We start from the raw sequence: 25,339 nt of genomic DNA, 5'->3' as shown, positions 1-25,339 counted from the left end.
TCACAACGGCCACAGATGCTTTCCATGTTATAACTACTAATTCCAAGTCACTCTCCAGCTTCCCTGTATCCATCAGATCTGGGAAAGTTTCTGCTGTAGGGGCATCCCAGGAATTCTCAGTGACATGAAAAACAGTCATATTTCTCAAGTGACCATTTTATTTATGTACAGGAATGGAGTTGGCATTTCCTATCTCATCTGAGATAGAGAATTTTGAAAATTAAAGTCTGTTTTATAATGGTCAGGACAAATAATTGTCCCAGAGGATCTGTGACCACTGTCTGAACACAGTCAATACAACATTCTCATTCAGAGCCATCGACTGGAATCTCAGCTGGAATAGCTAAGCAATGAGGCCATTCTGGTACACATCAAATGAAGACCTGGCTTTAATTACAAGACTGAATAAAATAAGTCTTCAGGTTTTCTAAAAAGGTGTAGACATAAGGATCTCCTTTTTTTTAGGGACTGAACTGATTGTCCAAAATGCAAACCTGCTATATAGGTTCAGTTTTTAAAGACACGTATCCTTAGACTGTTATTTTACTGTATAGTGTGATAAACATCTTTGATTCATGTGGTTATCATTGAGATTTTAAGTAAATTTGTTTTCATGAACATAAAGTAGCTTTATATTCAGAGAGCATTGTCTGTTTTCCCTTTTATCCAACAACAAAAAAAATAAAAGACCGATAGTGAGATCCCATATTTTCATTCTTCCTCCTGTTTAGAAACTGTTTACGTACACAAGGGGGCTGTGAATAGTTACATATCACAGTAAAATTCCCATCATCTGGGCTTTGAATTATTATTTTATTTGCATTTATGTAGATAAAAATCACCCTATTTAATTTCTTATTTGAGAACCTGATATCATATTTGTTAACACTGAGGAAATCAATTAATGGAAATTAAACGTTCAAAGTTTCACAGTCTGACAGATACAATCTTAGTCTGAAGTCACTCTGTGTCTAGAAGTACTTGCTAAGGGAGAGCAATCAAAGCACCTAAATTGAATTGCTACTATACAGCAATTAGTTTATTGATTTAATTAAGAATGCCACCTTTTAATTTTCAGGTCATGATTGAAGCATTTTCTGATTCAATGGATTAGGCATTAGCAGAATGACAGATCTACCAAGAGAACCTCCCAAAATATAACTAGAATAGAGAACCAGGGCTGGGAAGTGAAGTGCTGTTCTAAAGAGGACTTTGTTCATAAATATGAAATAATACACTGCTGGAGTACTTTAAATGCGTTACTGGCATCTGCTTCCAAAAAGAGATGTCTCATCAATCATGCTAGATTATGAATTCAGAGTGTGCAGATTCTATGACAGTAAAATCCACTTAATAAGTAAGGTACTTTGTAACATTGTATGTTACATTATTATTAGTGTACAAAAATAATAACTGGTTAGCAACTCCCAGGTTCTAAGTACTAGTTATACGGGTAAATATTTCATCCTAGATTTGCAGCAGCTAAGAAGCCTTGGAGGTATTTTTTTAAAATCAGAGTTACTATCCCCTTTTTAATTCTGAACTCTAGCAACGTGCTTCAAAATAATTCATTATTGCTGTTACACCACTAAACTTAAGATTTGCTACATAAAACTTGGGATGCTCAGCAATCTGTTTGCCCTGTCCCTGCTAGGGTCTCAGCCTATAAACCTATCTACATGACAAGGCTTTCCGGCCTGATGCTGCTAGCAGCTTTCTACAGATATCAGGGGAACCCTATATGCTACCCTATATATGTTACATGAGTAACACCAGAGGAACTGGGCACGTCCTGTTCTTTTAATTTTCTCCTGTAAATAGGGACTTCTGACCTGTGCAAGAGGCTGCAGAAGAGGTTCATAGGCCTTTACCAACAGAAGTGTATTTATATTTAAACAGGTTACTAAACCTTTAACATCAAAATGCAGAAAGTTAGTCCTACACATAAATATTTCCCTCACTGGGATGGCAGACCATCAGCTCTTTATGCCACGGGATGTGTGATTTGTAGGACTTGCATCTTTGCGACATTCACTATACAGACACTAGAACGCATTGTCTAACTCTAACAGGCATTGTCACATTTTACTGACTAATTCTAAGCTCTCAGTGAAGTCAATGTCATACCTACTTACAAAGCAAATGGACTATAAGCAATCAAGTTTAGGCCCAATAGTAATTCATCATTTCTAGAAAGGTTATGAACATATTATTTGCTCAGAGGTCTCAGAAACATCATCATGCAGCTTATGGAAATGTCAGTCTTATTACAGTAAACTTTTCTGCCCTTCACATCTTACAGCTGAAAAAAATGGTCCTTCCTGCAGCAAATATCCTCAGCTTCCTTTCATACCCACTGCATTAAAAAGCTGCGTCCTGACAGCAGACTTCTGATCCACTCCAACAGACATTGTCATTTATGCCATCCCTGCTGTTGAAGACAGCGTTTCTTTTTTGCAGAGTGTAAGGTAAGTTATGAAACTATCACCCAAATCAGGAAAGTCATTATTCTTTTTAAGCTCTTGTAAGACTCCTGAATACTGGTAATAACAATAATAAAACAGAGAAGAGCATTGCTGGCAACACTAACATCTTCAAATTGCTTCGAAGGTCAATGCCTTGGAGAGGAGACAAAGGACCAAGCTCTGTTTCAAGTGCTCAAAATAGAAACTAAATATTGAGTATCACAGAAAAGTCACCATCTCCTTCTAATGAAAATGAGCAAAATACAGAAAAGCCATCTAATACTCACTGGCATAGGGCGAATTGGCAGCAGATCCATTCAGGAAGGTTGGAGAACCGCCTAAATTTGACATTCCAGCATTCCCATAGCCATTCATGCTTGTTGTGACAGAGTTATAATTTGTCTGCTGAGGGGTGGTGCTTGGCACATAGCCATGAGGCGACACGCTGCTTGAGTTGCGAGTAAAACCTTTTGTGGGGAGGGAATACATCCAGAAATTGATATTAGCCCGAGAACAGTTTCTTACACAGCTACAAGCAAGTAACTCTGGGCTACCAAGCCAGCAGCCTGGACCAGCTATGGTGTGCGCAGGGAGGGTCAGCTCTGACAGCACTGTCACCAGGTAACCCCAACCGTGAACGCGCGCTGCCTAGGTCACTGCTGATAGCAGCACAAAGCTGCTGGAGGAGGGAGGCTACAGCCTTCACAGCTCCTCAGGCAACCCATGCCCCCAAGCAAAGATTACCGTTGGGTATTACGGGAACACTCACTCTAAAAGAGCTGTTTGTAGGAAACGGAGTAAACACGACCTACATTTTCAAAGTGAGGAATACATACTGACTTACGGTATGTTAAAAGCATGGGATTTTTATTAACTCTCTTCTGATGTCGCCCTAATTTAATGCCTCTCAAATTAGATGCTCACTGCACACTTTAGAAAATGCCGGGTCTATTTCTCGACATAGTGGGGTTTTCTCAGTCTTTTTGCCCTCATCTGATCATTATGTTGGTAGAAAATGACTATCAAATTTGGCACCAAGTTAAAATTGTAATTTCTGCCTAATTCTGGAAATGACATTTGGGTAAATCCATATTCAAATATCCAAAAAGGAAAATTTCACTTTAGAAGCACAGAAATACAAACTGCATTTTCAATCCTACCAGAAAAATATGCCAACTTTTCTTCTTACAACATAGTAACATATTTTAATCTAAAGATTATTTCTATTTTTTTAGTGTAATGCAAAATAATTTTCTCTGCCCTTCTAGAAAACCACCTCATTCTAATACTTTAACATTAAAGTGGATTTTTAAGTTTATAATAAATAGACCAGAGCAAAGGAGAGGGGAAATGCAAAGGGTTTGTACAAAAATGTTCTGCATATTTTTTAACTGTAGGAATTAGAAAAATATTAATTTTATACAAAGTGAAACCCACTTTATTTTAAAGATCAGAGAAGCTCTGAAAATGTCTTTGTAAACATTTCCATTTCTTGCTAGTTTCAGAATCTAGAAAAGTCTCAAACTCTAGAAAAAAAAAAATCAGTGCCAATATTACATCTCTAGCAAAACCAAACCAAATATTCAGTGGATACTTTTGTGTTGTAAAGAAATGCTACAGGGGCCAGACTGAGAAATTACCCATGCTCAGGAAAATAGATAAGCCAGTACTTAAATTAGATGCTCATAAAGTAGACGCTTGTTAAGCACATGCTCAAGTCGACAGAAATCCTTTCAAAATTGGTGGGGTACAAACACAAATACAAGTGTTATTCTGAGCAGAAGGAAAAGTGATTTAGATGTGTGCAGAAGTGCCTTCCCCAAATTGGGGCAAAAGTCACTAAAGCCCCATCTCATGCCAGCAGTTTGGCATTCACGGTTGTGCTGGCATGTGGGATGGTGTCTGTCTAGACGTGCTGCTACCCTCCAGTGTTGAACCATCACCCTTTCATTGCTCTGCACGTTTCCCTGATTTTTGTCAGAAAAGTTTCAGAGAGAGAGGAAGACGAGTCTTCTCCTGACCCTGATTGGTGGCTTGTGAGGCTTCGGAAACATTGACAGCTAGTTGACCACTAAAGGAATTCACTCCCATCATTCCTGCATGGACTGACGTGTTAGCAAGGGCGGGGAGCTGGTTGTGATTGCGGGGGACACTGTAGAGTGCTTCTGCGATGTCTGCTGCTCTTTTCAGGATTATTTCCTAGAGGAAAAATTGGTGAAGAAAAAAAAAAAGAATAAAAGAGTTACCAATGCGACTCTGACAAACCTTTTCTCACACACTAAAATGAAACATTTCCCTGTCCAAAGGCAAAAACTAGATGCTTTTCTTTCTAAACCAGTTGGCTGACTGATAGCTAATGCTTATAAGATCTGCTGCCTTCATGATAAATCCTGACATCTGTGGTAAGAGAGTTGGGATTTTCAGTCCCAGTAGCCACTCTTCTGCATAACAAGACCAACTGGCAGAATGGGGCTGGAACCTCGACTTATTCCACCTTAAAGCTGTCTTTAGGGTAAGATTGAAGGATCATTGGTGGCAAGACATAACGTGTATCATTGCCCATATTATACAGTACTGGGTGAAAGTGGGCAAATGCCCCCGGGATTAGTAAGACGATGCTTTTACAAGCACTAAATTCACACCCTTTAAAAAAGGAAACAAGGAAACTAAACCCCACTCCAGATATGATACTGCCTCTATATTTGTTCTTGTCTCACACTGTAGTATCGCATACCTTTAGCCCCTGATCTATCTATACATCTAAGGAACAATCATGTTTAGAATTGCTGAAGTAGAATGCATTTACCTGGTTATTATGTGGCATACCATAGAGTGCTTCTACTAAATCAGCAGCCCTCTTCAGTATTACTTCCTGTCAATAGAAAAAGAGATGCATTCCTCTGAGTTCAATAAACTCCTTGTGGGAGAAAACAAATATTAGAATGTTTAATACTGTTCTATTAGTTGCACCGTGTTTCGTGGTTTGGTTTTTTTTTTCCTCCAGCTAGGTACACCTTAATTGTAACAGCTCTCAGCAGCCACTGAATGTTGTTAAATCACTAGTTCATCCTATTCGCACACACACTTAATCAAGTCAAAAGGTGAGAATCATTGGTGCTGCAAAATAAAATACATCACTCAATTGTCTCTACCATCTGCACTATAAACCACTCATCGGTTTATTGCAGAATACAATCCTGAGGTCATTTACTAGATTACTGCAATCAATGTCATTCAGAGCACGTTATGAATCCCTTCAATGTGTTTATTTTATTCTTAATTGCATACTGCAGGAATTGTGACCTTACCCAGCAGGCCACATTCAAAAGATGTCCAATCAGTCCTATGTTACCGGTAATACAACCTTTCAACTTCTTCGGCTTGTATCCTGATACAATGGGTCAGGCTGGGACCCATGTACGTAAAATGATGCTCAAAAGGAAAACACACGCAGGATGAGAGAATGGCCCAGTATGCTGCAGTGCGTCCTGGAAAAATTCCCCCCCAGGCAGTGGAATTTAAAACAGTCTGGGATTTAGTTCTCTATTTGGGGCAAGTTTTCTTTTCTCCATTTTCCTTAATATTTCTTAGAGTATTTTAATCTGGTGTCCAAGTAATGATAGCATTTCCTGTGTTCCTGTATTTCACAGTGTGGAAAAATCTCAAGGAACAATCCTGATAGAAAATGTAAAAACGCGCTGCAGAATTACCCCAGAATAATTCTTTTTTCTTACTCTTTCAAAGCAGATTCCCAATTGCCGGATCAAAAGCAGCCGAGACTGTCCTTTGAGTAAAACAATACATTTTTGTAATTCCCAGCTCCTAAGCATTGCTCTAATATATTAACACGATGCTACTCACCAAGGTATATTTCTGCAAGTAGCTTACAAAAATAGTACCCGTTCTAATGATTTTATAGTTTTCCACAAAGTTAAACTTTTAAACTTAAAATATTTTACACAATAGCCATATTTTATACCAAAAAGAAACGGTAATGCTCAATTTTCGTATACTGTAGACTCTGATCAGAAAATAGAGATATAATTGCGTTCATTTTGCTGTCACCATAACCTCTTCAAAAATACTTGAACAACTCTTCAAATGACAAGCTTTTAGATGCATATTAGCATTTTTTTCAATTTTAAATTCTCTATAATATAAGATAAAATAGTTGTCATACTGCAGTAACTACTTATGACATATATAATGTCCTAAATTCAAAAATGAGATGGAGGATTTTTGTACTCCTAGTAAACATTTCGGCTTGCCTTCTCCTGCACACACCCCCCTCTCTCAGAACACACATTTAAATTATTTTCCACATATGAAGTGCAATGTAATATATAATTGATGGATTTTTAAATCACTACATTTCAACATTTGAAAGAGATTCTGAGGAGTGAAGTTGCTACAGTTTTTTTCTGCGGGGAGGGTTGTGGGGTTTTGGTTTGTTGGGCTTTTAGGGGTTTTTTTTGGTGAGGGTGGTTCTTTCTGTTGTGGTTGGTTTTTGGGGTTTTTTTTTTTCATAGCTTGAGCACAATAGTTAGCAGTATAATCATGTACAGGCAGACTACAAACAACATCCAGGTACAATCAATTCTTGTTGCTTTAAAAGAAGAATCAGAACACTGAGTTGTCCTTTGTGCCTCATACAGAAGATACAAACTAGAGAAGAACAGAGATGTTACCGAAAAACATTATCTTTTGCAATGCGTGATTTTAGGTGGCAAATTACTGCACAGGTGTTTGACTTTGCAAACTACGATTTATTTCACTACAGGAGAAATTGTTTGCTCTATATATTTCACCGATGGAAAATTAGAATATGATACAGAGCCCACAAACTGCTTTGGAATATTGTTAACCTAAGCTGTCATTATGCTAAATTACTAAAAAAAAAGGAAGTTTAAATAGTCATTTCTGCTCTACCTGACTAATCATGGTTATTTATGCTATGCTGAGCTAAAAACCTTAGAATGCGTCTAAAAAGAGATTGAAGACCATGGTAAAAAATGAGGTAATTACATGGAGTCTTACAGCTGCTTTACCTAATATCAAAAATAATCCAGCTCTTAAACATTGGAAGTTCTTTGATTCTATACCTTATTGCACGTAAATAAAACTAATTGTCATGATGGTTTATTGAAATACATTTGACAAGTAGCATTCAATTTTCCTAGCTAGTCAACGGTTATATTTTTTCCACATTTTCAGAGTCTGTAAATTTGAGTTTCATATTTTCCCTAACAGTATTTTCATACAATAAAAGCATTACTTGTTTATGACATTCTCAGATCATATGAAGCAGATGTTACACAAAAACTCCTGTGTCAAATAGTGGTATCTTCTATTCCAGAGCCAATGGTAGTTCTAAACAGAAACAGCTTTAAAAACACACAATAAAATGCTACGATAGACTTGCTCAAGATATTAACTTCTTGTTTTCTGAATGCATCTTAAATCCTTTGCAGCTCTGCTTAAATCACCACAGAAGCTACTGCTACGATTTCACATACAAAGGAGCCCCAAAAGTCCTCTATAAGTTAGAGCAACAGACCTTGCAAGGTGCTCGGATTGCGGTGACCAGAAAATTGTTCTCACCTCCATGTCATTACGTTCACAGTGAAGCAGCCCCCGAGCATGTTTGTGTTCGGGATCTAATATATTGCCTTTCAATCAGAGCTGAGAGCCACTGAACACATAGACAGAACATGACGAGCAGGTCAGGAAAGCAATAAAGATTTTACAGAGCTGTCCAAGGTGCTAAATTTACTCAATAATGGGTTTGGCACCATAGTGTTAACCTCTCATTTACTACCAGTTTGAGGGACTAAATTGAAGTAGCTGACTTCATTTACCTTGAAATGTATATTTTATGACATTATGTAAGTAGATTGAAAGGGCACTGCAGTTTTAACAATTTAAAGGCTAGAGCATGTTTAAGACGAAGCTCGAATATTTATTGTATATTGCACTTAAACTATATTGTATATTAAAATGCATTGATTAAATTTGTAAAAGGTATTATAAAAAAGGACAGCTAATATAAAAGATCTATGTCTTTTAAAATCCAATTGATACTGCATGTTACCTCTGCAATGGTGATGGATAAACAGCTGGGTGGACAGAGCAGCAGACAGACATATCAAAAAGTGAGTGAAACTCACATTCTGTAAAAAGAAATCTCTGCATAAGCTCAAGGTCTGTTATTCCAGATATTCTTTTTGTTCACAGAAATTTTTCTTTGCCTTCATCTCAGAAGCCTAGATTTTTATAGCAGTAAGTGGGCTTCATGTAAGGTCCTTCCAATTGAATATGCAAGTGGAAACACTTCCTGAGAGAGACAGAGTTTGACTAAAGCTAATATCTAATTTATGGGGGCATTTGTCAAGAAAGATCCACTCTTCTATTAACGCTAAAAGTCTGACAGCTTTTCGTTTAGAATAAAGGACTTTGCAGCATTTAGCTAGAGCTAAAGTGAGGGTCATCTTGTCTTGTGTTTTATTTCAAATGAGCATAATTTTATTCCTATAAAAATAGCAACTGAGCAAATAGCAAAAAGAGGAAAGATTACCTTAGTGATTAAATACGACGCATCAGAACTCTGCCCTCCATGCGGCTACACACCAGAGATCCAGAGTCCATTTTTATTCCAAACTGAAGCTGATTTTCTACTGAGGGATTTTTACTTTTTTAATTTTTGCAACAGGAATGCTATTAAACATTTAACCAATTTTTTCTCCTGAAAATACTAAGGGATGTTTACATAAGCAAAAGAGGAGGCTGGGCAGTGAAGTCTACCGCAACTTTGCATATTCCAAATTTACTATAGGAAAGTTGATATAAGTCATACCAGAATGAAGCACAAACACTGCAATTCAGAGTGAATCCCCATTACAGCAACTTTGCATGGTTTGTTTGTGGCATTCATTCTCTTCTGAAGGAATTCATTAAGATCATGAAACTGGCATTACAAGTTTTATCACAACAAACACATTTTGTACCAGCTTTAAAAAAGATGTCTCTTGACATCTGCTTATTTTTATTCAGCAACAGTGAAAAAAAAAATCTGCTTTGTGTCCCAAAAGGACTAGTCAGATGAAGGGTTTCTAGAGTTACACTGAGTTATTTGAGTAACTAAATTAGATAATGTTCAAGGTATTTGGTTAAATCTAAATGAATTTTGTCAAGAAGAAGCTGACCACAATATATAACACTCATCAGCCACATATTGTATTATTGAGACCACTAAAGGATTTATGTACTTGGGGAGAGGGTGAGGGGAGGCTGTTCTAGCATACTCTGAGACATTTATCTTATGTGTTGTCTAGATATCATATCACCTTCTAATGCTCTTTAGCATTGTAATACAATAGAGAGCTCATCCATCTTCTGAGAGGGTACTTAGGGATGATGATGTCATTTATACTTCCTTGACTCTTATGTCTGACCTCCTGGCTCTGCCTTCTAACTTCCTACTTTCACGGCTACTTGCAAGAAAAAACTCTTCTGCAGAGTCAAAATGCTGAACATCAGACTCCAGTTCCCTTCACCTTGGAAAGGTCATATTCTGCAATTTCAAGTGAAAATTACAGTAATTTGTGGTCAAACTTTTCTGTTGTTTTTCACTGGGTGAAACTATAAATGTACCAGTTAAGGATATATGTCAGAGCTAAGATTTAAACTTCTACTTAAAATTTTTGTATGCGTTATATTCTAAAACATAACAATAAAACTGTGAACACCTCTTTCGAGTGTAAAGGCAAAAGAAACATTTTGGTAGAGAGCCATTTATAGAAGGATGCCACGGATCTAAAATGCCAGCCATCTAGCTTGGCATACAAAAATTTCAGAACTTCCTGTCCAGAACTTCCCGTCTCTCCACATCTACACTGAGCACTGCATTATTGTATCATTTTCAGCAATTACAGCTTTATAAAGACTTATAAAAGCCATTCAACACGTAAAGATCCTCCATTTACTGTAAAACTGAGGGAACTACGCCAGCCTAATGGGAAGTATAAAATAACAGGGCCATCTCACTGAAAAGATATTTGTACTCACACAAAGATGAAAACTTCTCCAGCAAACAAACTGAATTGTTTCCATATATTGTAATTGAATCACAGTGAAGAAGTAAACACCATACAGATATTACAAAGACGGGAAGAAAAAATGAGAGACAAAGGCAACATACTTCACTTGAGGGGTAAAAAAAAAAAAAAGCTTCTGCTTATCAGTGCCTATAGGATGGAAGCACACTGAATCCCTGTCACTGCATTTCAGTGGCAATTTCCAGAAAACAGGTCTACAGTGGGAGCTAGAACCTTCGCTTTTCCAAGCCATTGTCGTCTCATCAGCCTCACCCCAAACTGAAAATCACAGCTTAAATCTCCAGCACTAAAAACAGTCATGCATGACCTTACCACCTGCTCCACAGTGAGCCAACCTTATAAATAAAATATAGAAAGCCTATATGAGGCAGCAGAAAGAACAAACACTGAAGTGCAAATGCGAGCAGGCATCTAGCCATAAACATTCGGAATCGATGATTAGAACACCTCCTAACCACAAAGGTGATAAACACATAGCAATAGGGAACACATACCCCATTCCAACAGACTTTTCTGCAAATACTCCTGACAAAAGAAGGAACAAAACTATGACGATCACCTGTAAGTCTGTCCTCGTGAGTCTCCCACCTTACCCTATTATCATCCTGTTAATATGGTGTACTTTGATACTCAATAAAGGTATCAGCCTCCTTTTTTAATCCACACCACTCATGCTGCTGGTCTTCATTTTCATAAATGATGGGTATGTAACAATAGCAACAGAATCAGCAGTTAGCACAGATGTGTCCTTCATCTAGGTGCACAGCAGCACGGAATAAACTAGCATTAATACAGTTCCATTGGAATAACTCTTTGAATAAACTGACATTTGAGAGTCTGGGTGTTCCCACCATATTACCATGAACTGAAGCATCTGGCAAGTAATTTGGGTGGTTTTGCTGCTAAAAGCCCTGGAGTTCTCTGCTAATGTTAAGTCTCTGAGTCAAAGGGAGAAGAGTGGGTATGTGAGAGCAGATATAAAATCACTCTGCCAGTGCTTAAATCACCTCTTTTGGGGACTTTATCCAGCACTGATTACATGAGTCACACCTGTGTCCCTCAGGTGGCTGCAGAGCTTTGATTCTCCTAAGTGTATTTGCAGTATATCTTGCCCCAGACCCCTAAGCTTACCTGAAAAAGGCTTTTATAGCTACCTGCAGGAACCCTTCAGAGCTGTCAGATTTTAACTCATGAGGCCAACCTACCTTCCATGCACACAGCGCAGGGAGTGCAGGGCTGGTAGGTATTACTACACTATTCATGCCCTACCACATATCATCTGGTGCCTGGTAGATGTCAGTCGTTTTTGAGACTCACTAATGCTCTTATTAAGAAATCAATGCTACGGTAATTCTCCGGCATCTTCCACAGCATTTCCCACAGGTCATCTTGCAAGCTCACACTGAGAGGATCTAAGGAGAGAACCCCTCAGTTTGAAATTTAGTGAGATCACGAAAGGAAACACATTTTTCTTGCTCTACAAAAGGCTGCAGTATTTATCCCAGCATGTAAAGACCAGTTCTGCACATTCTTCTCCTTAGGAATCCCATCTTTCATACTATGATCAGTTTGGCAGATCCAGTGAATCATTAGAAAACAAAATAAATGAGATACAAGCTGGCTCATGAATGGATAGGTCCCCATAAACTCAATTAAATGGCAAGTACGAAATTATTCACCAACTTAATTTACAGAAATTCCTCTATCCCACCAGTTTACAGTGACTCACACTATTCCTGTCTATCTAGACAACAAAAAGATTATTCCTGATTTATCCACGTACATATGAGCAAACAAATTATAACATCAGATTGTTTTCTTCTATCTGACCTCAAGGGTTTGCCACAATGACCTAAAAGCACATTTTATACTCTGAATTTTCTGCACGTGCCACAGCTACCTTCAGTCCCTGGGCAAAATATACAAAGAGACATGCACAGAGCAATCTCAGGAACCTCAGGCATTTCTTTTTGAAAATTTACCCCAAACTATTTGAAGCAGATATTCGTTATTGAGATTAATGAGCTTCTAGGTTTTTTGGTTTTGCATATGTAAGATTTTCGATAGTTCTTCCTCCACTGTTCATAGTATCAACATTCCCCTTTCTTTGAAAACAGCTGCAGATGGGAGTTGCAAGGAAAAAAAAAAAGATTTATTACTCAAAGTCTTCTCCTGATCATTTTATACACATATATTTTTGGAAAATTGTCAAAGTCCCCTTATGGAAGAATGTTTTGAATTATTTGAAGGGTCTGGACTTAAGTAAACTTAAAAAGAATTAGGAAAAATGAACAGAAGACCCTTAATCCTGACACTGTCGTCCAAAGAGACTGCACAGGCTGGTTTAGGAGCTTTATTCTGCAGATCATATTATTGTCCCCATTAGAAAAACTTCCTAGAATACTAGGGATTAAAAAAAGATTAAATGTGGCTTGTGATTTTGTGTGTGGCACAACGCAGGTATCCAATTATGTATTTCTAAGAGTGAAAAACATTTTACTTGGCAAATAGGCTGATATCTATTTTCTATCATTTGTATACACAAAGACTTTCCGAACACAGGTCCAATTGTATCACTTTTAAATTGCTCTCCCATTAGGTCACGTCTAGAATGTATTGGGTGGCATAATTCACTCTGCATTTAAATCTAGAGAGATATATAATTATTTTCGGTATTGCAAAGCAAGACCGTCTGCTGAGTTAAATCGGCAGAGCTATCTCACAGTTAAAGTGTAAATTGTATATATGTTTTGTCCATTTAATTTTGAGAGTTGTTCTTTATTAATGGATTTACCAATATAAACATCTGAGTATGCCAAACTAGGTATTTTCTGTACCAAAAAAAAAAAAAAAAAAGCCAGCATATCCTTAAGATCTGTGAAACGGTCACCTTTCTGGATTGTTCCCTTCAGGTGGGAAGTGTTGGTAGTTAGAAACTGAGGTTACTTGTACTATCAGGAGGAAAACTGAAAAATAAGACACACTGAAATTGTGACCTACAATGATATTGCACTATGTTCTGTGGAGACTGAGTGCATAAAAACGTTGAAATAGAGACTGGAATAACGTTGGTGAGTTTTAGTATTACAGTTAAAACACACTGCTCAGTCATAACCCCTACAAATGACTACTTTCACTTACATTTTATCATCAGTATAATTAAAATAAGTCTCTTGTAAGGGGCACTCTCATTACAACGAAGGACCACTTCAGACTGAATCGAAATGAAAAGACAGACCATAGATTAGGTGTAGATACCAAGTGGTAATTTCCAGGGAAGCATAAAATGCCAAATGTGTAACAACTGTATTTTATAACTATGCGTTCAAAGGACTTACAGTATTTTATTGTACAAAGAGGCTTTGGCTCAGAAAGACTACTTCAGTGAAGTGCCTCCTGGCATATATTCTAGAAAATTTTCAACTTCATTATCAGAAACAAAAGGTATCTTGTTCCTCTTACTAATATTTTTAAGTTACACCTTAAAAATTCAGCTGAAATTATCCAAAACAAGTGTAAATGTTGAATAACCATGTATTAAAGAAATTTAATTTATCCAGCATTTCAGAGATAATGCTATCTGAGTACACCTCCACATCATTTTATACAACCTAGGGCTCCTTTTTCAGTGGTGAGTGAAAAGATTACCATTGTCACTACACCAGCATATATTTATGGATGTGCTTCAAAATTCACCACTGATTTTGCAAAATACATCGGTATTTCTGCAACTTTTTTGATCATCAAAACCTCTTAGCACTCATGCTAGTTTGAAGCTGAAAAATGAAAGAAAATTCAGATTATCAAAACATTAGTATTATTTCTTCCTTATGTATTAAAAACTACTTTTACACACATTTGATTTGTCAGAAGCTCACATCTGGAAAAATTAAGCACCTCTATTCTATAAAATATAAGGACTTCAAGAGACAAGATGTCGTGTTCAGATGAAATCATGAATATAGCATCATTAGCAAAGTTGCATAGGTCATTCTAAAGAACAAAATTAACAGCAACGAATTAAAAAAATATCTGTATCTTAGATCTCCCATAATATATGAACAAAAACATGTGTTACATATGTGGCACTGCTTTTAAAAAATGCTCCTGTGTTTTGTTTTCATTCTCCTCTCAGCAAGCATAACATTTGTCATCTACAGTCACAAATACATCCCAAAACATTCTTTACAATAAATCAAAACCACACATCTGTGTTTATATAAGTAGCACGAGATTGTGTGCTATTCTACTGAGAGGACATTTCAGTCCAGTTGAGTTATATCAACCGAAGTTACATGATTGACTTACAACAGCTAGAAAAGGATGTACTCAAACGGTTGTTACTGCCTCAATGGAAAAAAAAAAAAATCAATGAAAGTAAAATGAACAGGAGATTTTGTCTGAGTTGCAGTTAATACTACTGAAGAGCTATGGATATTAAAAGGTCAACAAATAAATTAGTCCAAGTGTTATGAAATGAATGATTTGGCTTATAATTGTATTGAGTGCAAATTGTTCACTGCCTATTAGACCAGGTAATTTTTAACCATGGTGCCTCAATTACTGTTCCATAAGCAATAATATAGTTGTAAGAGCCACTGGTTCGATCGAGTGACCTATGAGACGCGCCAGGACAGCTGACTTTGCTATGATGGATCACTGAGCCTGATCTCCAAATGGTGCCAAACCTTTCCTTCCCGTGAGGAGATCTCATAAAAGAAACATTACTGCTTGATTCATCTTACCAAAATGTTTGAGTTTTCAAGTGTCAGCAGTTGAGCATAGATTGTGAAGCTCTGTATTTCTTCGAAGAATTACGACAACAGGCATCCTATTGCTTCCAGCCCTCTCTGCTAAACGGCATCGTGATGGTTAGAAGGATGCTTTTTCTGCTACTCAATTGTACTGTGTTGTGAGAAATTCGTGGCAATCATATTTTACATCACCACGTAAACCACTGCATAACACCTGAAACTAGGCTAGAAATGAAAACTGTAGGTGAGATTATAGACATTACTTCACACTTCTGCAATGCCCTGCATTCAAAGATCTCAAAGCTCCACTTTGACGGAAACAAATTAAACTTCACAACATACTTTCTAGGAAAATACTCTCTCTACCCCACCGTCATCAGAGGCAGCCTTAAAGCATAGCTGTTCAGCTGAAGTCACAATGGTCTATGGTTACAACCAAGGCAAGTTTTTTAGGGTGAGGTAATATCTTTTATTAGACCCATTGATACAGGCGAGAAAAGGCACAGTCAGCACACAGGAAGCAAGGCTTGGGCGCCCAAAAGGTTGTGTGGTTTTTTCCAGTTATATCAGTTAGTCTAATAGAAGATAGTACCACTCCTTACAAATCCTGATAGCCTTAAACAGGGAAGAGAAATTAATCTGACACTGCATCATGCTATGGAGTAGCATACACGGCGCTTCACAAGGAGGAGAGGCAGCAGCTGTGTTTCCCCAGTGCTCCTAAGGGCTCACGGTGTTCTGTGAGCCAGGGCTCCGAGTATGGCAATAAAGGTCCCCCCACACTTCCCTCAGGACCGGGCCTTAAAGGGCTGTAACTACGCAGTAACTATGCGGACCTGCTCCCTGCCCATATATAAAATAAACTGAAGATGTAAATGTGAATCCCGAATTATCAAATAATCTGTGCAGAAGAAACCACAATAATAAAAGCCTAATTAGAATAGATTGTACCACATACAACCAAATTCTGTTTATATTGTTTATATATGCCACGTTTTTGACAAATCACCACACTCAAGCAGTCTGTTGGGAGGGTGATTTTCCATTTCATCTCTCCATTGAGCAAAAAAGTGCCACGTGACTGGAGTCTGAATTTCAATTTCACCAGCATACAGTTGAACTGAATATTATTTGGCACAATACAGTGTACAACTGAGCCACTAAATGGCTGATTTACTAAATTATTATTAGATGAGCTCTTGCTGTTCCAACTGAAAGTGCAGTCACTGTCTCTCTTCATGGTGTGTTCAAATTGTTCTGTGTTTAAATATTCAGCATGAGGCTAATGTGAACTGATGAACTGAGACTACAAACATTCACTTTCAATACAGAGAGAGAGACAGAGATGCAACATATCATGTGGCCTGCAGAGGTGAAAATTATTTATATCTAAGGATGCTGCTGCCTACTTCCATTACTATAAGCTATTCTTAATTAGCTTTGTGTTTGATTCAGGGGTTTGGAAACATAGCTAAAAAACAGCTTCAAAACTGAACTAGCTGTGGGGCTATGGAGGCTTCAGAGCCCTGGTGAAGTGGCACTTGAGCCTGGATCTCTGTCAATAAAGTGCATGAGCTGCCACCACAGTTTCGTACTTCAGTACTTTTAGTATTTGAGTTGCAGTTTAGAAGTATCATGTGCAAGTCTAACCTCAGCATCAGAAATCTTAGGAAATGTAGAGGAGTGACCATGTGGCGCAACTTTGTGACTTTTTGAGGTGGTGGGTGATGGGGGAAAAGGAAAAAATTTTTTTTTTTTTAGAAAAGGTTAAAAAAGAATAAATTTCTTTACTGCCACCTGCTGGAGTTGACAATAACCCTTTGTCATTCTAAAAGAACAAGCATCTTCACTTAGAGGACAGTTACGGCAAGCATTTAAAATACTGTGATCCCAGACACTTACAGTAGATTAGAATTTTTTATTGGTGCTGTGTTGCCATAACAACATAAAGACAGCAGATGACTTAAGCTAAGCTTGCAAAGCAAAAGGCTGCTCATCTGGCAGTTAAAATGAATACAGTTCACTTCACAAGTTCCCCATATGGACCCTTAGTGTATGGTAATGAGGATACCATATGGTGGGAGAAAATGCGCAGAGAACAATTGTGCTCCACTGGATGAGTGAAGTGAGCAGGAAGTTATGAGGAAACGCAGGAGAGAGATTTGTGCGTGTGCTCTCTAACTCAAGGGTTTCTTTCAGAGGGGGGTTCTCTCTTCTTGATCTTCTTCTTATTACATACATGCATAGAAATGACAGAGAAACATATTGCACATTTTGCAACATCATTCATCATAAACTGTCAGCTGTGTTTGTAAATCAGCTTGGTAAGATCTTATAAATTTGAAATTCTTATAAAGGTAGAAGTGCTAAGTTTTTAGTCAAAGTGCAGGAGAATTTAAGCACTTCTGACAAGTAGAAACATTAGTGGTAATCATTTTAAAAATGCTTGCATCTTTCTGCCTGCATGTTTAGCTGTAAATAATGCCGCAATGAATAAAAGCTTTAAAAAGGAGAGGGGAGGATGAAATGGAATAAATATTTTTTATGTTATTTCCAAAAGGATAAAAAGTAATAGTTGATCAGAGCCATATGCGTGAAAAATTCTGCTGTAAATGTACATATGCTATACAATACACTGTGCTAACCAGATCCTAAACCTGGTAAGACAGCTTGCTAAAGGCTGCAAAGTCAATTTTGTACTACACATGCTTCATAAAAGATGAATATAAATGCATTAGTTAGACACGGTGAGCTAAATTAGAAGGTCAGGCAGGGCTGGAAGGGCTGAAATATCACACAACCAATGACTGTAATTACTCTTTTTTTAAGTCTATTAAGTGGTGTTGTTCTATCAAGGCTCAGGGGTATAGGACATGAAGTACAAGATAAAGTAATGTGTATTTATTACTCCCACGGGATCAATTTACTAGATATTTTCAGCTCCATGGAGCAAAATACAGAAATGCAGCCTTTGTTACTTTCTTCAAACTGGCTTTTTCTTTCAAAAGCTCTACTCCTCACAAGGACTGTGTTTACCTGTTTGGTATCTTCCTGTCCTCCTCAGCTAATCATTGATTTAAAAATAATAACAATAAGGTTACAGGAATAGAGAAATGCCTCTTACAGGATGTTCAAACAAGTGGTTCAAGTTGCTCAGATGGAACGTGCAGGCTAGAGAATCCAATCCCAGGCATGATTTTTACCACAGGGTAAAGCAGCAATCAGGAATGGGGAACGGCACAGAGCTCCTTGTCATCGTGTTAGCCCTGATCTATTAAAAGTTTTGTCATAGATTCTAAATTACACCATCTGCTCTAATTCTTTGCTGAGTAAATGCTGACCCACTTATAAAGAAAACTCATTGAAATGTGTATGAACACGACTGACCTTCAGAAGGAAAGGGCTCCTTGCCAGCCATTTGTATGTGGCTCTGCCCTTCAGCGTGGCTCTGTCACTTAGACCTCTCTCATTTCAGACTCTTCATATATTCCCAGACATGCCTCTGACATGCACCACCCCATAAGGGTGATACTTTCACAGTAGCCTCAGGCATCTTGGATGTCTTCTCAATAGCTTTGAAACTCTCTCCCTGAATATTTTCAATAGGACAAACTGAAACCAAGCCCAAGGCCCTCAACCAACTAAATGCCCAAATTTTTAGGAAATTAAAACCCCCAACCGTTAAGGGTTCAACACCAACCTTAACACTGGTCTCACATTTCTATAAATATTACAGTAGAGTGTGGAAACCACCACGCACATCTCATACTCTCCTTGCTATACAGATGAACTCCAGCAGCTCTTCACATGCTCCCCCTTCCTGCACATACTTAGTAAAAAAGTTTTCTTACAACCCTCTTGTAACACCGGGTGGGGAAAAAAACCCAAAATACATGTTTTCTTAACTGAAAATCACTAACTTAGGTTACAACAGATTATCATGAATTAGCAAATGCAGATTCATTCTGGAACTTCCATTGGGTCCTTCTGAAGCAGCAAACCTGAGTTGCTTTGTCTTCATCACTATTTCAACCTCCACTAGCAAGGTTGGGCCAACCCACCCACATTTAGAGACAACCTTTATTTGTCATATAAACAATCCCTGTGTCATGATGGATAAAGGGCAGATCTGTGGGACTTCACATGCGAAAAGACAACTGCTTTTGTCAGATGCTGGTTCCTAATAAGAACCTTCTATTAATGTCCTAAATGAGAGATGGGATATGTCTTGAGGTGGGTCTAATGACTGACCAGAGAAAAGGAGCTGAAGGGAAGGTGAAGCCTGGTTACGTGTGCTCCTTGCTCAGCAGGGATCTGAGCTCTCTGTGTGCTAGAGAGAGAGGGAGGCTCCACTTTCATAAACATGAAGAGAAACCAGAAGTAAAGGTCCCTTTCAGGAGCCATAAGGGGTCTCCTGGAGAGAGCATTTAAGCAACAGACTGGGAGGGAGAGAATGTCAGATCACAGGGGGGGTCAGTGCAATGACTTGCTTCAGAAACACAGAGTGAACAATCTTGCACTTAATTTAAATACAAGTGATGAGTTGTAAGAGTGGTGAAAATGGCAAATAAATTGTAGGGAATTGCATATAAAGAGGCATCGCTGTTATTAAATCATTTAGGATGGATGTTTCAAATCTAGATCACAGTTGAAACTGTTTTACAGCCATAGCTGTGGAGTTTTAACAAAACTGCTGAATCGCAACGTATCTGCCAGGGATTTAAGGATTGCAGGGTAGTTACATGAATGAACCTCAATAGACTCAACATGTTGTTGTGATCTGAACGCTTTACTGATTTTCACTGCAGTTATGTATGCAAGAACCAACAACACGTGTGTATTTGTGTGCACATATGCAAACACGAGACCATGAAATTGCCCACACACGTGCAGGTTTATTCTGCGCTCCACAGGCAGGCTTCCTACAGACTGCTCCTGCAGGACAACAATACGATTTCTTAACGTTAGCATCATGGTATTTCTTTTCACTTCTCCCCAGAGGTCTCTTGTTTCCTCTGATCTGCCTCCTGCCTGTATTAGAAAGGAAAGACTATACTGCCCAGCACACTGCTGGTACTTGAGCTCACTGCAGGCTTTGGGTGCTAATCCCAGCTCCTGTGTACTGCCTGTCTCTGCTCTTGCTGCATGTGTTTGTGTGTGTGTGTATGAACAGACATGTGCATCTACTAGTGACAACCCTACGCTGGCTGCTTTCCATGACCTGCTCTGTGCTAGATGAGAACAGGACTCCGGCCCGTAGCTGGCTCCACAGCCCAGCTGCCAACATCAGCTCCCACTCCTTTTTCTCCAGAAACTATATATCGTATTTCTGCTTTAAACACATATCTATGTCATCATCTGTCAGTCTAGCAGTCCAATAACTCTAGCTCCCAGGTACTCCCATTCTCCTCACTGTGAGAGGCCATTCTCCACTGGAATTTGGCTACTGAAGCCCTAGACATAGGAAAAAGCCTTCAAAAGCTGGCTTTTTTCTTTGCCTTCTTCCTGCAGATAGCTGGAACATATAAAAAAAATCACCCCAAGCATGAACAATGAACAGTTCTGAAAATACTGGTTCTAAACTAGTGGAGATACTAGTGCAGATTAAACTTCTCAACTAGCTTCAATGGTTAACTCCTCAGCTCTGGAGGGTAGAGCATGTGCTAACACTTGATGGCCGCAATGATTCTCCTTGACTTTAGGGATCAGTCGCACAGCAGAATGCTTTTGTTGGTCCATGAGAAGGACTGCATGCCTTTATGAATACAGAAATTATAACCATTTCTGCTTCTTGAGAGATCTCTAATTCAGCAGTAATGTTTCAATGGAATAATAGCCACAAGCCCTAGCAGCAATTATAGAAATCTGTTTTGTTTTATTTATCTAGTGCATAAATACAAGCTTTTTAATGATCAGAAAGTGATGGTGCACTGGCAGGACAATGGGGGAAATGCAGGAAAGGATATTGAAAGCTTTAAGCACTGCTCTCCTCTCTCTCTCACACACACACACATATACATTTGCCCTCTCTGCCTGTGGTTCCACTGTGGAAGCCATATGGCTTCCAAATCTCTTCTAAGTAGCCACTGAGAATTGTCTGTAGTGGAAAACTGCCAAGGCCCTTCCTGGTTTAATGACATGGGGAGGAACGCTGTGCAGTGCTCACCCAGCACAGAGACTCACTGCGTCCTTGATTATGATCCCGGAGCCAGCAAGCGATGCTGGGAATTGAACCATCAGTGCCTCAAATACAGAAGTCGACATGTGCCAACCCCTGCTGCATTCAGCCTCTGTGCGTGGCATATTAATGAGTCTTGAACTTGAGGTCCAACCTTCAAGCTTGCACATGCCTCAAATACAGAAGTCGACATGTGCCAACCCCTGCTGCATTCAGCCTCTGTGCGTGGCATATTAATGAGTCTTGAACTTGAGGTCCAACCTTCAAGCTTGCACAGAAGGAATTGCCCAAAGATTAAAAAAAAAAAACCCTCCTCTTTGTCCTGTTTCCCTCTTGCACAGATACTAGTTTCTTCACTGAGTTTGCTCAGTCCTTAAGCAGTTAACTTTCAGGTCATCGCATCATACCTCTGCATACATAACCACAATTGCCCTTGATTTAAAGATTTGAAAAATATAGCTTGAAAAGATACTCAAAACAAACACATTAAGCCAAGAAGATACACGAGGGGACAGACGACTCAGTACTACCTCTCATTCTCATATCCATAAATACCTGCTAAATGTTGGAGTCAAGATATGGAGCTAGATGGAGCTTTCTTCTGCCTGTTTTTATGTCCCATGACACTAGATAGCAGGAACGTGTGGTTATCGGTGTGGTAACACCCTCAGCCTAAATGGGGAAGAGGAGGATGCTCAGCCTGGTGGCTTTATTCCCATACCAGCACAGAAGAGCATTGCTGGAGACTCCCTCAGTGCCATGGGTGTCAGAAAGGGAGCCCAGTGCCTGTGAAAGTTGGTGATGCACCACAACCCCCAGCTGCATAACCCGATTTGGAATTGCTCAGTCTTATTTTAATTTGCTGATTTAGAGGAAAGCTATGGCCATCTACTAGTCCGCTCGAACATTTGGTTCAGGGAAGTTCTGTAGTATGTCTTTTGGGCCTTGCAAATGCCTCGGGGATAGTGAAGGCTGCTTCACTTATTTTCTGAGAAACAATTTTTCTCAATGTGCACATCTGGCTGCAGAGGTCTGATACAGATGAATGAGTCCCTACAGAAGGATGCTGTCTTTCTTTGGAAAGAGTTGCACCTCTGGAGGGAAATTTGACAACCAACAAAAGCTGTGTCCTGCTGCAAATCTGTCCAAAAGTCAGAGAAAGGGGCAGCTTGTAGAGGGTGAACAGAGCCAATGTAAAATGTAACACTCCAGGACAGCATGTTTCTTTGGTGGTAAGAGGCAAGGACAACACATCATCGACCCTGAAACCACTGTCTACCACCTTCCTAGGCAAAGATAAAAGACTTAACAAGCCTGTAAAAAAAAAAATCATATACTGAATTTTATTTCTGTCACGAAATAAAATAAGTTAATGGTGTTCATGAAATCTTCTCACCCCTGAAACACTTCAGAAATTTAACTAATCGAAGCCCACAACAATCCCTGATGGAAACCTACCAACAGCTCAGGAAACTACGGAAGAAAGGTCAGAGTCACAACAGCTATACCGGACACGCATTATTTGAGCTATCTGGCCTAAGGCATCAAAGCTCAATTTGTTCTATGTCCCAGGACTGCAAATCCACATCTTCCTTTCCACAGGTCCAAGGTGGTGTTCTTCAAATACACACGCTTGGTCTGTTTGACTCCCCAAGTCACTCACTAACAGCCAGGACGCTAGAGCACGATGCTAAAACACACGCTGGCAGCTGGTCACATACAGCAACTCCAGCTCGGGAACACTACTGCTCAGTGTTCCTGCGGCAAGCAGCAGCCCTTTCTCAAACACCCCACCTCTCTTCTCCAGTGTATCACAAAACTCACCACAAATTCTTGCCAGAGAAAATATGCAAGGTGGCAAGAACAAAAGTGAATGCAGCCCCAGAGAGAGTTTTCACAGTACAAGACAGAAATACTAGAAGCCTATACGAAATATTCTGCTGCTTCATCAGCTTTTTCCTGACAGAAATCAACAAAAAACTCCCACTAATTTTGATGGGAACAAACATGAAATCACTATGCATTGCTCCAATTCATCTATCCTGAAATAAAGCAGTATATAACAATTATCCTAAATCAACACATGTGCAGCAAGTGGACACATGTTCCCTGAAGATCCAAACAATTTGATTTTATCAATGGTGAGGTTCTCAAATAATGGCAAGTACTACCGTGATACAGTGTCATTCTTCTCTGAATAAGCTGCTCACGTTCCAAAATAACCAACAAAAATGTGTTCTTTGTCAAGTATTTCAGAACACAGAGCAAGATTTGATCTTAGGAAAGGCAAGAACTGTCTGAGTTAACCGTGACTCAAAAAGTCACAGAAGACTCACAAGCCTCCAATGAAAGCGGCTCGTTGGGCTTTATTGGTCATGCCTCTGTTTCAGCTTATCTGGGATAGGGACCAAACCAGGACCATTACATTTACATTCACAGAGTATTGCATTTTCAAACAGAAACATGCAGTAACCATATTTACTAAAACCATATTTAACAGAACAATAAACTTTGTGCTGACCTTTGGCAAGCGCTCGGGGTCACCAGGGTGCCGGGGGATAACCTTCTGTAACCTTTGGAAACCATAGTCAATGGTGGGTTCGTTCAGAGCTGAAACAACAACAAACACCGAGATGTGACAAACGCACAGCGAGCGGGCTCCGTTGGGCTGTAACGACTGGCAATGCATTGCAAGACCAAGGAAGGGTCAAAAATCCAAGCAAAAGCCCCTTTTACCGAAATCAGCACTATGAAGTCTTGATCCAAATGCTGTTGGAGGTTGGTCCTGAGAATTTGGTTCAACCAGCAAGGCAAACCTTCCCACTTGAGTTCCTAAAGCAAGGTTGCTGGAAAATGTATGTTGCATACATCTTCCAAGTCTGAAGAAATTATTATCTCTGAAAGCTGCAAACACATAAATTTGATAAATATTTTGCACCCCACGTTTCACATTTTTTTCCCTGCTTTCATATTATGAGGAAGGTCCTTTGTGATTTGAAGACAAAAGCAGTAACTATTAGAGAGTCGCTCTTGTTCTAGATTCTATTATACATTTAATACGCTACATGTGCAATGATCACATAATTTTGTTGCGAAATACAGACATTTGTCTTGGCAGAGGCTTTATTTTTTACTCATCAACACTGACTTCAACAGCCCAGCTCAGGCTCCAATCAGCACTAAACTGATCCAAAAGACTTAATGAATTAAGAAAAAAATCATCTATGTTTTTAGTTCATCTTTCGACAGTCCTTGTTCAATAAAATGGAGGAGAGAAAAGGTGCAAGTGGAACACTTTAATGTTCATGAAAATGCTGGTCTGCCTGCATTAATCGAGTCTCTGATTGTGCCAAGCCTTTAAGCACATGCTTATCTGTAAGCACATACTTAAACCCATTTGCTTTCAGCAAAGCAAATTTGAGCATATTATGTTTTTTATATGATTGCCTATAATTACAGGGGACTGCACTGAATGACCTTCTAGCTATATTTCCAGTCATATGATCACTTTAAAACTCAGATGTTAGTGAGACTTCAACATGTGCTTAAAATTTCCTAAGTGCTTTGGTGAACTGGAACAACAGTCAAGCATTCTCAAGCATCTCTAAACAACAGCGCATTTTGACTCCCCCATGCCAATAGAAATGATGAAATTTTCCACAGCAATTTGTTTGCAATTCTTTTGAGTTAAATGAAAAAAAAAAAAAAAAACCAAAACCTTCCAGTGTGGATTTTTGTATTTTCAGCCTTTTTTTTTTTTTTTCTTTTTTTTTTTTTTTGGGGGAAGGAAATAATTTTTTTGGGGGGCACTTTTAAGTTTTTTTTTTT

The 25,339-nt window shown here is 38.8% G+C and overlaps 1 protein-coding gene across 1 annotated transcript in view; it reads right to left on the bottom strand.

Annotated features, from left to right (window-relative positions):
• EBF1 (early B-cell factor 1) overlaps positions 1-25,339 on the bottom strand; it is a 102,793-nt gene that overhangs the window by 6,869 nt on the left and 70,585 nt on the right. The window contains exons 5-8 of the mRNA XM_010141960.1: positions 24,033-24,121; positions 5,272-5,337; positions 4,487-4,664; positions 2,753-2,932 (exon numbers count right to left, since the gene is read on the bottom strand). Of these exons, the coding sequence (XP_010140262.1) occupies positions 2,753-2,932; positions 4,487-4,664; positions 5,272-5,337; positions 24,033-24,121 (513 nt within the window). The remainder of the gene's footprint in view (positions 1-2,752; positions 2,933-4,486; positions 4,665-5,271; positions 5,338-24,032; positions 24,122-25,339) is intronic.

Source organism: Buceros rhinoceros, unplaced genomic scaffold (genome assembly GCF_000710305.1).
Source record: "Buceros rhinoceros silvestris isolate BGI_N320 unplaced genomic scaffold, ASM71030v1 scaffold13408, whole genome shotgun sequence".
Lineage (NCBI taxonomy): Eukaryota > Metazoa > Chordata > Aves > Bucerotiformes > Bucerotidae > Buceros > Buceros rhinoceros.
Note: the sequence above shows the minus strand (reverse complement) of the source record. Positions and strands in the feature narration are given on the sequence as shown.